Here is a 15,103-nt window from a genome sequence, read left to right on the forward strand (position 1 = left end):
CAGTTGAAGACGCCGACTGAGTGTGACAAATTGGGAACTTTCCGTTAGTATAACTTTTTTTTTTTTTGGCCCTCTTTTATTTCCCAAAAAAAGATTTTGACGGTAACTCAATATACATTTAATCTTAATTGTTAATGAATTTGCAATTTTTTTTGGGGCCCAAGAAGTTATGTTTGGGCATAGATATTACTAATGCACACGAGGAAAAGAACATGGAAGGAAAACTATCAATAGTAATATAGCAAATATAATTTATAACAGGGACATCTTTGCTTTTGTGTGTTAGTAACTAAAATTTGAATTCGGAACCTATTGGAATGTGCTAAGCGAACGCGATTTAATTTGCCTTAAATAAGTTGGAAGAATTTATAAATAGAAAAATCACGTTAAGAAAGCTGACTTCAATTGAACCTAGTAATACTAAACAAAAATGAATAACGGTTGAAAGGAAAGGAAATGAAATCACATTTTTTTCTAATATTATACCTCCTTTTGAAATACATGAAAATTCTCAATTTGCAACGAAAATAAACCTCTATGTGTGCGTGTATAAACACTTAAAGAAATTTTCATGTACAAATTGTGGGCAAGAAAGAAAGCTTGATCCTCGATGATTAGTCTCTATCCAAATGCCGCTTGTCGAAAGAGAAGTCAGATAAGGCAATGGTGATCTCATGCTGAGGAAGAGGGGGCAAATCAGAAGCAGCGGCGGTGGGCTGCGAAACAGCCTGATCGTGAGGGTGGCGACTAGGGGAAGGTGAGCCTTCGATGTCCCAATGGTCGTTGTCCTGGTAGCTCGAAGAAGAAGCCCTGGGAGAAGTATGGGCACTTTCAGTGCTTCTCAAGGGGTGGTTTTGCAGCAGATGAACTGGAGACATGCCGCGGCTTGGAGTGGCAGGCCTGCTGGAGAATGGAGTCACCGATTCTGATAATAAGGAGTGCTTGCTTTCTTTCACGTTCTTCCTGGCTGCGTGGTGCCAGTTCTTCAGTGCAGTTGCTACTCTGTCATTGAAAATTGTTGGCTTCATGCTTGAACCCATCTGCCATCAGTGAGTCAACACCACTCATATATCAGTGCCTGCTGCTTTAATCTGAATTAATTAATTATTAACAAAACCATCTAATTAATTAATTAGATGGTTTTGTTGACTTCCTGAACTGAAAATAATTACTACGTTTGTTGTTATATCTCCATCTAATTAAGAAACTTCACCTATACAAAACCATGATTTCGATTAAATTAATGAGCCGGTGAAGGAGTGCTTTTTATTAAAGAATGAATCTGATGCAACTACTTGTGGGAGTACTCATTCATATTTTTTTACCTGGGTGACCAGAGCATAAAGAGGCAGGGTCACATAGCTGCACAGAACTTGAATGATAACCCTGCAAAATTTGGAACTCGTATATTAGTACTTTAGCATGCTACTGATCGATGCCATAATAATGAGGTAATAATATCCAAAACATGAGCTCATGAATGATCAACGGTTGTGCCTAGCCGTTCAATGTATGGGAGTGTTCATATTATTTTGCAGAAGGAGGGAACTTACCCGATTGTAATTCTAATGACAATATCCGCTGTATCTTGGTGGAAGCAAGAGTTTATAGAGAATTCATACTGAAACACGAAAAGACAAATGGCATAGGTAGAGTTAGACAAGTATTGAGGCTAGTGTTCTATTCTGGCTAGAAAATATAAACCCCTCATGTGAGTATGCTTCATTTTCTTAAAAGAAAAAAAATTTCAGGCACTAAATTATACACCAGCAACGTCTCTAGAAAAGAACAGGAATCTGGGCTAAAGAAAATATAACTCTGCAAGTGCATATCTCCCTATTGTGCACTTTTTCTGATGGTGAAAATGTGTTGTGGCTTCTTCGAATTTTTCATGATTATATTGACACATTCTCTGTCAAATACATTTATTTTTACGAATTGCTTCTGATAAAAGTTTTTTGCAGTCATGTCCATTAATAGCAAACATATGGTCCATTCCAGCACAAAATTAAGTGAAGTTCACGAAGACGAGATAAGAAACTTACTGTACTCCAAGCGAAAAATGCAAGTTCAAATGCGTTCTGCAACAAATTAGAGCGGCAAGCAATTCAGTCATAACCATATATCATCATAAGCAGTAGCATTCAAAGTGAAAGGAAGTATGAAAATAGAAAAAGAACCTGAAAGAGAACGAGATGAATCAAAAAGAGGAGAAGACGAGGGCGATTGAACCAGAAAAGGTGATCCCCTGGTTCAACCACCGGTGCACCCTTCACCACGTCCCCTCTTTCTTGAATCCTCAATGCCATCTTTGTTATAATCGTTTGAAGCTTGGCACCAACCAATAAGATTATCTGCAACATCCAAGTTACATTGAAACATAGTATTAGCTATAGCCTATCATCCGAACATAGCAAGACAATTACAAACTTTTAAAATCGACTGTTTACAAGAGTGCTCTTGGTACTTACAATCAGTGGGATAAATGGAAGCCACAAATGAGAGCGCCATCCTGTACACACCCAATCACACAAGTCACAACTAATGCATATCATTATACTGCCTTCAGTACTAAATATAAAACCCATCTTGTAGTATAAATTACACTATAAAATGGGTTTTATATTTAAGACTGGAGAAGTACGTCATAAGCAAATTTCTCTAAAATTTTTTGAGTTAGGCTTACCATGGGTGTTTGTCAGAAGGAACAGGACCGCCGTAAACCATATGATGGGACTGCAAGTGCCAGTAAGTTGAAGATTAGGTTGCCAGGTAGAGTTATTAAAAAAAGATTAGGCAAATTAAGATCCTCATGGTCGATGTCTCTTACCTTATTCCCACCACAACTTTAAAGTCCTCCTCAAGTGATCTTTTGATGTACTTGTGGAAATCAAATTTTGATTCGCTTCCGGGGGCCAAATGAGCCTGCAATTACGTGGTTAATTAGTCTCAGGTCTGGGGTTGTTTTCTGAACCAAAAGCTTTTAATTTAGACATTTGAGAGAGCAGAGACTCACAATGATAAATCCATGCCTTAGTGCCACGTAGTCAACCTTTGTAACCGATCCAAAGAACTGTCTAAAGAAGCAAACCTGGTTTAAAAGGGATAAGGATGCCTTAGAATGCCAGGCTTGATGCTTAATTATATCAATATGATGTTTTAAGTTCAGATAATTCCAGAGCAAGCTAAATGAAGAGCTCATTATAATCCGACTAGGCAATGTATGCAATTTTTGAACTCACAATCCATAGTGAAATGGGAGAACGAGTCCACGTATTCATATGCCTTCTCCCAAATGTTGTTTCCCTCGTAAACCTGAACCTCTCAGGATCTGCAATACATATCATGCAAATTGCAATGTCAGACATGGTGCGTACCCCAAACTTCCAAAATTGTGATAATTAAATTCATCTTTTGTCGCTCACACACGTCTTTGGACGAAATCAAAGCTACAAATTAGTATCCTCATTCCAAGAAAGCACATGAAATAATACTATACTTAATATATAATTAGGAAGTCAATCTTCGCGTCACCACCCCCCCCCCCCCCCAAAAAAAAAGAGCAAAATTTCCCCAGCAACCAAATAGGTTTGGCCTGTAGCCCTTATTTTAAACGCATATAACAGATGGATCATGGGGGAGTGGCTGCTCTATATAGCTTTTTTTATTTCATTGACTAAAATCACGGCAAGCGGGTGCATTATAAGCTAATTTTATTGATTGACTCTTGAAAAGGGCAGAACTCTAATTTTGTCTCTCACTCATATAATATTTTTTGTTTTAGTCCCTCAAAGATATCTCATCTCTTGATTTGACCGTTTATAAAATTATTTCCTCAATTTACCCGCTCAGAGATTTTTTTTTTTTTGGAAAAGATAACGCAGTGCCCAATGTTCTGAGACTGCAGCTAATTTAAAAATATAATTTCGTTGTGCTTGTCTGTGACCGCAGTTAGGATCAATAAAATTTTTTTTTTAGTAGTGAAAGAATATTGTTGATAATATCTTATTTGTGAGGTTAAATGAAAAGTATTCAGGTGGGCGAAACAAAATTGAGAAAGAAATTCATGAGGGACCAAATCTCAAAGCTTCCTATTATTGTGCGACAACATTGAAAAGCAAGTCTTGAAAAGAGTAAATATGCAAAAATACCGTTCTGGTACTCGTGAATAAAATTGCCAATCAGTTTCGTACCATTATAGCATTGATATTCAAGAGTCTTCGTCTCATCTTCCCAGTTCTTCCATTTGTTCATCTGAACCCAGTGAAGCAATCGAAGAGTTAAAGACAAGAAGAAAGGAGAAGTAATTGTTGGATGTGATTTCCTTAAGTTGAACGCTGTAAGTACCTTAGTTCTGCCCAAAGCGAGCGTGATAATGCACTGAAGGACATGAAAAATTGCGAGCACAAAGATGAATATATGGAGCTGATGGATGCCGTAAGCAGAAACAAAAGCCACTTTACCCTGCAAATACAAAACATGGGAGTTAGGAGGGACCACTTGATTTGATTAGCATGGTTAAGGATGTCATCAGCTTAATTAATGAATCTCTCTTGCTTTCACATGAAGGTGATGGATGAGCTTGCCTTGTCTGCGCATTTGTCGTATCCTTTGGTGGCGAGAACACGTCGAGGTGAGGGGTCCAGAAACTGGAGAAGTTTGCGAGAATTGTGGTCGTCAGAGTCCTCAGGATCAGATTGGGCTTGAGTTTGTGTTTTTGGAACAGCACAAGGATGCCAAGAGGCGGCAACTTTTTCTGATATGCAGATATTGGAAATAGGATCCTGAAACACCGTGAGCAGCAGCGATATGAAGCCCAGCAGCATGAGCTCTGTAGCAAGTCCAAACGCAAGAAAGTTGTTACGTCAAATTAAAGAGGTTATCACCAAAAAAAAAATAATTAAAGAGGTTGGAAAAACCAACAAAGCCAGTCACAAGAAGGATAAGTACCTCCTTTAACCTTTTCGAGTGCTTCATACAGAGCCCTTTTGTGCTTCTTCTTGAACCACTGTATAATTTCAAGAAGCAGGAAGTTATCAGAACGGTGCACCACAATTATTGTAATAGTAAGGTCATGCCAAAAAATTGTGCGTCCTGTGCAAATAAATTGCTCTCAACTCCATATAAGCAGGAATCAGTTTACGCAGTGCCAGAAAAGAAACAAAAACGCATACATGTCCAACAACATGAAGAAGGTGTTCAATGGCGATGGAAATAGCGAGCAAGACGAAGCACACGACAGCAACGGCCCAGGTCGGGGTATCCTCCAAGGTTCGCTCTTTAGCTTGAGCCATCCCGCGAGCTGCGCTGGGTCTGCCGATCTCTGCAAGGCACGGGAGGAGAAATGGGGAGGGAGGGGAAAATTATGCAGGGAGTGACAAGTCAGCGTGGGACGACGAGAATAGGTTCCTGTGTGGGGTGGGTTCTGCTTATTTGCACCGGAAGAGGTTTAAATACGGGAGCGAGGGAGGAAAAGGGAGCGCGTTAGTGTGTATTGCTCAGAGGAATAAGGCTTTGACATTTTCAAACCAATGATTGGTCAAACATTGACCAGAGCGAATAAGAAGATGAGTAAGGGGCTCCTCTCTGCTCTGCCATCCATGCTAAACTCTTTTGTTGTTGTTGTTGTGTTTTTTTTTTTTCAAATTTATTGATTAAATCCATTAAAAAGGAAAACAACCATCAATATTCTAGTGAAATCACTGAAGAGGTTCATGGTATCATTCATATAAACGCGTGACATCAGCCGTTTCTTTTGCCTGTTCCAAGTTAGTTATGGGATGAACTTTCATTATTTAAAGAAGCTTGTATGCATATTAAATGTTACTTTTCGGAGAGGAAGGCCCAATTGAATGGGAGCAGAAAAGTTTGAAAGTAAACTGGGTTTACTAAAAATGAATAGATTGGGGGAAGCTGCAGGATGAAGCAGGAGAGACGGGTTTGGCCTAGGCAGAGGCAAGTGGATTAAAAAAAGAGGAGGAGAAATGAAGGGATTCTGGCATTGGGTCCTTGATGGGCCCCACTGCTTGTTTAAGACTCTCAAGTTGCAAAAGGGTGGTACGTTGTGATCGGAAATATGAAGTGATAAACGAATGAACATCATCGCTGGTGGGGTCAGTGAGACGGATAAAATTGGCATTCCGTTTATGGAAGGAGCATCGGTCAAAGGCATTGAATTTGGAGGGATGAGCAGGCACCGAGATTACGTTGATAAGTATCCCATTCAACAAATGCTGTTACCCCAATCTCCTGTGCTTCTGGATTTGGATTTGAAATCTTTCAATGTGTAATTTCTTAAACGACACCCTTATTCTTTTAAAACTAAAACAAAATTGAATGATCGCCTTTATTTTAAAATCTGCATATGTTAAATAGAAAATAATAAAAACATATAAAATAAATCAAATATGAACAAACAGTGGATTCTTTGCCCCCTGCTTCCGTCTTGAAGATAATAAAGAACCCAAAAAAAAAAAAAAAACACTTTTGCGGCGCATCAGACGACTGACTCATGCTATCCCATTTTAATTTCATTACAAAATGAGTAATTCAAGAGTGAATAAAACTAATTGTATTTGTAAATAAAATGATAGATGGCTGCGTGGAGGTGAGTGCATTGACGAAATCAGCTGGCGGGTTGAGGTCTTTTGATAATTAGGCATTTTTGTGTTTTAAAATAGACGACGTGGCGGGATCGTCATTTAGGGCCTGTTTGGTTTGAGGGGAGGGGAGGGGAGGGGAGGGGAGGGGAAGTTTCATCCTCACCTTGTTTGGTTTGATTAAAAATGAGGGGAGGGGAGGGTATTTAATGATTCCTTGTTTGGTTTAAGGAGGGGAGGGGAGGGATAGTAATAATCAATTTACCATTTTACCCTTACATATTAGTTTATGTTTTTTTATTGATATATTATATAAATTAATTTACATCTTAATTTAAATCATATAATTTAATAAAAATTCAGTCTTATCATGTTAATATGTGTATTAAAAAATTGGTATAGTAATTTTTTATTCTAATTAATATAATAATATATTTAAAATAATCAAATTAACAAATTTTATATGCTCTAAGAAAAATGAAATTTTATTTTCTTTAAGCTATCTTTTTTTTCCAGCTTTAAAATATATTTAATAAATAATATATTTATAAAAAATTAATTTTATAATATTATAATTTTTTATTTAAATAATTTTTTATTTTTAAATAATTTTTATAATATATTTTTAATTATAATAATGTATATATTTTTTATTTTTTTACTTAGGATAATATATTTTTTATTTGAAATAAATATTATAATAATATATTTTATGGGTAGAAGTGAAATATTAAAAAAACTACAAGGGCATAATGGTCCAAAATTTTGACTCCCCTCCAAAAACCCCCAATTTGGAGGGGAGCCAAAATGGGGGAGGGGACATTTTAGCTCCCCTCCCCTTCAAAATTTTTAACCAAATGAGGGGAGGGGTTCATTTTCCTTCCTCTCCCCTCCCCTCCCCTCCAACCAAACACACCCTTAAATGCCCGTCTCTATCACAAACACAAAAATCTCTGCCGCCCGAAATTTATTTCATCAACAACAACAACAATAATAATAATAATAATAATTCGGATAATACTACAGACGCCGGATAACGAAAAGTCCACTCTCCCCCAATCCCTGACAATGACATGACAGCCATCCAAAATTAGTTGTCCGCTGCCGCCAAAAAGGAGAGAGCTGCGTAAACGATGAAAGGGTGGAGACTTTTGTGAGGGCTGAAGAGTGTCGCCATTTGACTCTGCATCCCAGTCTCTCAACTTGGTTTCCTCTCACAACCTTCCTATGAACCGTCCAAATTGAATGCGCCACCCCCTCCCTCTCTCTATCACTCGTCCTTTCTCGGAATCAATACACCTTTTGTCTTCGCACCTCATCATCCATTCTCGTTTCGGAATCATTTCTCTTCATTATCCCTCCGCTTTCTTGGATATTATGAGTTACGACTCTTCTTTTCAACAAATACTAATCAATTCAATAGTTCCGTCTTTCAAATCACACCGCCCAATCATTTTTTTGCAACTCATCCAAATATATACCATCAGCGAAGAAAGTTGAATTGATAGCCGCTTGCATTTGAACAGATATAGAGGAGGCCACAAAGAATTACCCAAGCAAATCATCAAACATGGACTCTTGAAAAATATATGACATAATAACATGTGAATCACACAGCCGTCTTCATTTAGAAATTAATTAATTATACATACACATGATGTATACAGAAGTCGATTTCCAATGGTGTCTAACCATCGGATCATCTTGATCAAAGTTCACTTGCATGTTACACTCCATGTCAACATGTGATCTTAGGTGCTTTGTAGGTATTACGAGACTATCTACAGTATGTAGCTTTACACGCCGGTTTATTGACAAATAAATCAATAAAATGCTAATTTCGACAGCGTCCATTCAAACTTTCTCCAGGTGACAACTACTAGTCTATTCCGTTAACTAACAGTACACGTTTTTTCATTACACTCTCATCTTTAAGGAGAAAAAAAGTATCATGTATTCATTGATGAGAGCAGTATTATGCCGGACGTTCGTTGCATAGAATGGCCCACACATTTCATATAATGATTAATAGAAACCTTATAAAGAATAAAATTCACATGAATATTCTACATATTTCAAACATTGAGGAAAGAGCTTGGTCTAATTTTTGTAGGCAGCTGAGAGGCAAGAGGGAACTCATGAGGAATGCATTCCTTATCGCGTGTCTTTCAGCCCCGTCGTATGTAAATGAATGATGGGTGTTATTTCGTTTGGGAGTACTATGAATGGTTGTGTATGCTTCCTGTGTTATTCAGCTAGGCATGGACTTGTTCTCCAAGAATGACCTGAAAAGAATAAATGCTTGGCGAGGCCTGTGAAGAGGAACCTCATGCCCTGCTCCCGTGACTGTAACCAACGTAAGGCCTTTATAAACTTGGCTCCAACCTCCAACCTTCCACGCACAACAAATAAATGCACTAAGCAGAAATGCAACATAACAGAAAAGCAATACAGTTACTGAATTCTTCTATATACATACACCTAGTTGTTAGTTGTTACTGTTAATCCCACAATCTGTTACTCATTCCGTCTGCTTCAGTTATTCTAGAACACCGATCAGCCCAAAGAACCGTTCAAAACCAAGTTGAACCCATCAAGAATTAACCACATTAGTAAAAAAACAAACCGCTCAAAACCAGTTTAAACTGGCTTTTTCATTTTTAAATTTAGAAATTCTGAAGGCTCATTTTTTACCCGTTTGACCATTTGAGACATATGGCCACTTATTCTTCTGCTAAAATTACAAAATGATTCCTAGTTCACTCAGGGTACGGTTTCAGAAAGCTTGCTCTAAGCCTATGAAGCATCATAAAAGAAAAACCATGAAGCATCTATACTTAAAATTGGAGCTCCAGCATTTGAAACTGCACATTGGTGATATACACACATATATTTATATTATATTTTCTCGTGTCAGTTTCCATATCATGTTGTGTTAGTAGTTACAACTAACCTTGCCATTATCATTCCAAGGATACCAGTTGACGATGGTAGCCAACTTTAAGGCATCAATAGAATATCGAGTTGCAGTTACTGGAACCACAGCATCTGTATCTCCACTGCGAAAATGGTAAATGCAGAGCCACGATCAGAAACAGCGCAAAGCCAATAAATCATAGAAAATTATTAACAACGCTCACTTTTCATTCAGAAAAACCAAATATCAAGCAGTAAGACAAGACGAAGCTAAACATTCCACATAAACATCAATTTCATGGACAATATAGGTCAGATAAGTTCCCAATATGTTTTATAGGCAAGGGTGTTCCAGAACCCATTACTGTTTTCAACATGCCTCTTAAACAGATCAATATAATTTATCCACCTCAAAGCCGAAGCATCCTTTTTCGCTGAGCTACAATTTGTCATTTGAAATGACACAGAAACTCGGTAATGCGAAGACTGAACCAGCAAGCCTAGAAATATGAAATTACTTGGGAATAAAATTTAAGATAATTGTATTGCTTTCTTTTATAAAATTGTAATTTCAGACCAGAGCTTTGTAACTGAGGAATCAGGGATTGGATGTCGGTCATTTGAGAATTTACGCTCTAGTTGTTTGGCCCCAGAATATCTTACTAACTAGATTAGGAATCATTCTCTCTCCTGGATTGTTTAGTTGAGCCCAAGCTTAATATGCTTTTCTAAGTAGAATCAAAGGAGTTTGGCTTTTTGAATCAACTATGTAATAATCATTATTTTAGGGATGTCAGTTAGGTTATTGGATGTGATCAATCTGAATGATATGTATATATAGTTTCCCTATTGGGTAGATCATAGAATAGCACAACAGATCCTCCACACAAAGCTTTTTCATTTTTCTTTTTAGCCTAGAGGCGGGTTGACTGAAAAATCCCACACTTTAGCTCATGGGTTTCCAGATACTATTAGGATATTAAATTTGTCCAACATAACTAAAACAAGCAACTCAAAAGGAACATTCAAGACCCAAGGGGTGTTCACTGAAGTCTTAATTTTGCAGTGACTTGATGGGTTTATTGAGTTTTAACTTTTGCAAGATGAAACCTAAGTACTATCTGTGTGGCGTCAAGTCAAAGTTCCAAACATAAATTTCAAAGCATGGCATAATAGATGAATTATTAGGCATGGATGGAAACCATGGAAATTCATTTTTGTCTTCCTTTCAGATTTGGAGGGGGTGAAGACAGCTAAAGATCTACAACATCTACTTATACAACACCTGAATGTTCTTAGTGGAGTTTGTCAGCAATCTATACACAAAAATAATTCCTATTAAGTTTAGACAGCAGCAAATCCGATTATAACAACCAGAGCAATCATGTAATTGAAATATTTCAGCTTCACAGGTACGAGCAGGGAGAAGAAAAGTAGGGTCAGAGGCAGTGAGCAAACTCACCTGTACACCCATATCCTGAGACCAGCATGAATGAGTTCATGATATATAGGAAGCATAGATAGTGGAGAATCCGCCCAATAATTCCCAACAATGTCGCTGTTAAGTGAAACTTTTAACACTGTGATAGAAATAACTCCCAAAAGAACAGATCATATATTGCTTTAAAAGCATATACCTGCACGACTTCCACGAATAACTAATCCCTGTTGTATTGGCGTGCAGTGCTTTCTGAACTTCTGGACGATTGAAGTATAAGTCTGCAAACCTTTCTGTGCAGGGATCGTACGCTCGAGACATCCATGGCTGAGCTTGGAAGTCACAGGTTTAAGAAACACATAAAATCAGCCAAATATCCTGACAAGGGGTGACCAAAATGTATCTAGTAACAAAATTGACCAAAGAATATTAACCACAAGGGATGAATGTTTGTATAGCCACAATAAATGGTCATTTGCAATATAATTTGCATAAATTCTCTTTGGTTTGAAATGACCCTAAAATAGAAATTAAGAAACATTAACAAATTCATTTAACAGGCTTTGACTGCTGAAACGTAAAACAAATCAGCTAAGTCAGAGTTATTCAGAAATCACATCCTGCGAAAGATCTCTTCTTGCAGTTTTTTTTCCCCCCTCCTGCTAATTAAAATTTTATAGTGATGAGTATATCTGAGGCAACCAAAATAGTGAGTCCACAAGTCATCTCTTATATTAAACTAAGTGAAATATTGATAGAAAGAGACAGGCAAACAAAGAAAAGGCAACTTGAAGACAAAAGGATGAAGTGGCTGCTTTATCAATGCTTGAATCAACTTCTTAATCAGTTAAGGCAAAATGACAATATAATTGAAAATAAACTTGAGTAAATGTGCTTTTTCTAAAGATTAGCAAACAAAAAGTTATGTTTTCCTGTTTGCATCTGGATGGGACACCAATACAACGTATAGTTTAGGAAACCAATATGCCATTATTTAATCAAGAATGTTAGGGAAGTTCTCCCAGCTTTAGCCTCTTCCAAATACTATCAACACCTTTGAGAATTCCGCAAACTAAAACAGATAGCTCAATGCTCTATAGTAGTTGCCCATTAGTTTTTAGTTTCAAAGCTTCCACTATTTCCTGCAGAGGGAAACTATTTTAGCAACCAAAATTCAGGATGGCGGAAGCATCATTGATAGAGATTTCTCAAGCAGTAAGACAGGAATCATACACAGTTTATGATTCCATTTTTTTTCATGTAATATACGCCATTATGATCTAGATCTACCCATGTATCTAAAACCTTGCATGTAAATGTCCTTTGCATGCCTATACATAAATCAAACGGATTGATAAAAAGGCAGGGCATACGTAGCGACCCCTCAAGCCATGTCTAAGTGATGCTGTGTTATTGCATGGCCGTGTATAGATGCTATATGGATCAATGTTCCCCTGTTCCACAACTGCCCCTCTGAGGGCCTGCATGCATTGCAATGTTGGATGCAGGGAGGACCCAGAAGTACAGGTAATTCGCAGCATCCTATAGGTGGAATCTGAAATCAAGCCATGAGTCCACCAGTACTCAAATGTACCAATGTAATCATGGTAATCATCAGTAACAGCATTTCCAACCTGATAGAGATCAGTGAAAGATGGCAATCATTAGATGGTTATTGAATAGCATAAAGGCCTCTCAATGAGCATAAAAGATTCTCTTTTATCCCCTAAATAAAGATTTGTCGTTGTCATGTGGATCTTACAAACTCACCATAAATCCCTTAAAATTAATAACCGGATTCTTGATACCCTTGTTTTGCTGGTAAATAATCCGAGCTAACTGAGGAACATAGTGACCTGAAACGGATTTTTAAAAATCGGATCATCATCATCTTGACACAAAAGAATTGAATGATAAATTTGTGAACAAGTACCAGCATAACTCTCTCCAGCAATGTAGAATTCTCTATGTCTATACTGCGGAAATCTTTTAAACCAATTAACAAGAAATGTATATGCATCTTCAGCTGCGAAGTCACGAAACCCAGATCCCAAAATTTCATGCTCGTGAGCAATTATATCTCAAAGCAGATAGAACATAATTGTAACAAGTGCTACGCCAAAACAATGTCAAAACAGCATATTTACCTGTTCTGCGATCTCCCATTGTAAACAGATCCGACGTTTTGTTCGTATATGAAAAGCCAACACCAGCGGGAGAATCAAGGAACAGTAAATTTGCCACTGCAATACCCAAAAATTCAGAAGACACGAAGATGCGTTACAGGGGAAAAAATAGTGAGAATGGGAAACTGCTGGTGCTGCGAACATTACTGACGTTTGTTCCAAGCGTAAGGATTCAAGTACAGTGACTTCCCATCAGGCCTAATGCGAAAAGGTCCTATCTCTTCAGAGGACCCATAAGCAACAGAGGAGCATCCAGGACCGCCGTTAAGCCATAACACTAATGGCCTTGACTTGGGTCCACGACTTGGTGGTGCTTCAGTCAACCAATAAAACAATGCCCTCCCTGACTCCTTATTCACTGTCACATAGCCCGAGTACTGAGCAAAACCCACATTCTTTGGTTGTCCTGGCAAATCGGTGATCCTGTCTCTCTTTTGATCTCCAAGAGGAGAAGCCAGACAAATTCCCAAAAAGATGAACAAATGCAAACATAAATAGAGCTGAGAAGGAAAACCCATGATCTATAAATCTGAAAGTTGCAAAAGGTAAGGAAAACCCAGAATAAGAGACCAAAAAAATTCTGGGTTTTCTAGCCTTCTTACTGCCAGCTTACTCCAAGACCATAAAAGAAGGCAGAGAACAGAAGTGAAGAATAGCAATAGCGATGATGCAGTTTATGGAAGAAGCACAGATCCCAACAACAAAAACAATCTGGACTGTAATGCCAGAGATTAAAAGAGTGCAGGAACCCAAAGCAAAGTGAGACAGTGAGAGAGATTTGACAAAACTAAAAACCAAGAGGAGAGTACGAGAGAGCAAAGAAAGGGACAGAGAATGAGAGTGTGGGACACCGAGGAAAGGTGAAAGGGATTGGAATTTACAAGGGGCAGTCGTGATTCCCATTCATAATGATTATAATTAGTAGAAATGAGTAGTAACAATTGAAGTCCAGGCATTTATATGCATCTCCTTGACGGCCGGGTTGTAATAATTATCAATACTCAAAAGCTTGCTTTGAATATTCCTGTCACTTGCGTGTGTTTTGTTTCTCTTCCATATGCGTCTATCACGCAACTTGATTGAGCAGTTGGCTGGCGCACATGGGACTGTAGAAGTACATGCATTCTTTCTATTTTAAGCGCCATTTTTGTTCATTCTTTCATGGGTTTACGGACCAAATTTTGATTATTTGATTAATTTACAGTAAATTATTACTTTTGATCATTAAACTGATTGGTTATAAAAGGAAACTTCTCAAAATGGAGGGAAGCTCTACATTGCTTCGTAATGTTCAATCTTCCAGACTTTACTAACAATGGAAGAAAGCAGTATTTAAGAAATATGTAAATTTAAGAAGCTGGTCAACTTCTTTCATCATTCCACAAACATATCCTTGTTCGATCGGTTATTTTATAAGCAACAGATTATTTTAATGAGTGAGGATATTTGAAATCGCCTTTGATTGAAAATGTGGTAAGTATACAGATGGGAAAGTCAGCAATTTTGTTGACGTGTTAATCAGCCATTTGGTGAAAAGTACATCGTGATCAGTGATGACTTTCATCAAATACTTCCAGTTATACCGAAAGGTACGAAGGCAAGTATGGTTAACGCGTGCATAAGTTCGTCATATTTGTTGGATCATTGCTTCATATTTCAATTGATTAAGAACCCGAGGCTATCTATATATGCCTCCTTTTTGAATGATGATACACGAATGCATATTTTTTCTCAAGGGTTGCTGAATGTTGGAGATGGCAAGTTGGGCATGCTGCACGATAGTACTGCAAAGATTGAAATTCTTCAAGATCTGCTAATACATAGGTGTGCAGATCCAAGTGCTTCTATGACAGAGTCAACATATCCTGATTTGCATCTTAATTTTTGAATGATAAGGCAGTCGTGGCACCAACTATTGAGTGTGTTAATCAGGTGAATGAGTATATGTGCTCTTTGCTGCCTGG

At 37.7% G+C, this 15,103-nt stretch overlaps 2 protein-coding genes across 2 annotated transcripts; both read right to left on the minus strand.

The window, feature by feature from the left end:
• Window positions 1–451: 451 nt before the first annotated feature.
• LOC114738972 (MLO-like protein 2) lies at window positions 452–5,368 on the minus strand. The gene is made up of 15 exons (XM_028927038.1): window positions 5,175–5,368; window positions 4,951–5,008; window positions 4,587–4,831; window positions 4,348–4,464; window positions 4,194–4,254; window positions 3,243–3,331; window positions 3,017–3,091; window positions 2,831–2,925; window positions 2,687–2,736; window positions 2,472–2,512; window positions 2,181–2,354; window positions 2,046–2,081; window positions 1,554–1,621; window positions 1,326–1,386; window positions 452–1,040 (listed from the first exon to the last, which is right to left on the minus strand). Exons 1-15 carry the CDS (start codon window positions 5,292–5,294, stop codon window positions 615–617), a joined length of 1,716 nt encoding a protein of 571 aa, XP_028782871.1. The 5' UTR covers window positions 5,295–5,368; the 3' UTR covers window positions 452–614.
• A 3,198-nt stretch (window positions 5,369–8,566) lies between these two features.
• LOC114738971 (serine carboxypeptidase-like 27) lies at window positions 8,567–14,002 on the minus strand. The gene is made up of 9 exons (XM_028927036.1): window positions 13,291–14,002; window positions 13,101–13,196; window positions 12,887–12,979; window positions 12,724–12,809; window positions 12,327–12,587; window positions 11,153–11,280; window positions 10,978–11,073; window positions 9,553–9,658; window positions 8,567–8,991 (listed from the first exon to the last, which is right to left on the minus strand). Exons 1-9 carry the CDS (start codon window positions 13,655–13,657, stop codon window positions 8,851–8,853), a joined length of 1,374 nt encoding a protein of 457 aa, XP_028782869.1. The 5' UTR covers window positions 13,658–14,002; the 3' UTR covers window positions 8,567–8,850.
• Between the last annotated feature and the right edge of the window lie 1,101 nt (window positions 14,003–15,103).

Source organism: Neltuma alba, unplaced genomic scaffold, assembly GCF_004799145.2.
Source record: "Neltuma alba isolate B1F8T4 unplaced genomic scaffold, ASM479914v2 tig00013730_pilon, whole genome shotgun sequence".
In the NCBI taxonomy this organism is placed as follows: Eukaryota; Viridiplantae; Streptophyta; class Magnoliopsida; order Fabales; family Fabaceae; genus Neltuma; species Neltuma alba.

What these genes read in the sequence shown, in the direction of transcription:
- LOC114738972 (XM_028927038.1), bottom strand. Translation starts at nt 5,294, where the DNA reads ATGGCTCAAGCTAAAGAGCGAACCTTGGAGGATACCCCGACCTGGGCC. An exon ending in TTCCATTTATCCCACTGATT is followed by an intron (nt 2,355 to 2,471) that starts GTAAGTACCAAG and finishes TGGATGTTGCAG; the next exon opens with ATAATCTTATTGGTTGGTGC. An exon ending in TTTATGCTCTGGTCACCCAG is followed by an intron (nt 1,041 to 1,325) that starts GTAAAAAAATAT and finishes CACTGATGGCAG; the next exon opens with ATGGGTTCAAGCATGAAGCC.
- LOC114738971 (XM_028927036.1), bottom strand. Translation starts at nt 13,657, where the DNA reads ATGGGTTTTCCTTCTCAGCTCTATTTATGTTTGCATTTGTTCATCTTT. An exon ending in TTAATTTTAAGGGATTTATG is followed by an intron (nt 12,588 to 12,723) that starts GTGAGTTTGTAA and finishes GATCTCTATCAG; the next exon opens with GTTGGAAATGCTGTTACTGA. An exon ending in CTTGGAATGATAATGGCAAG is followed by an intron (nt 8,992 to 9,552) that starts GTTAGTTGTAAC and finishes TGTGCGTGGAAG; the next exon opens with GTTGGAGGTTGGAGCCAAGT.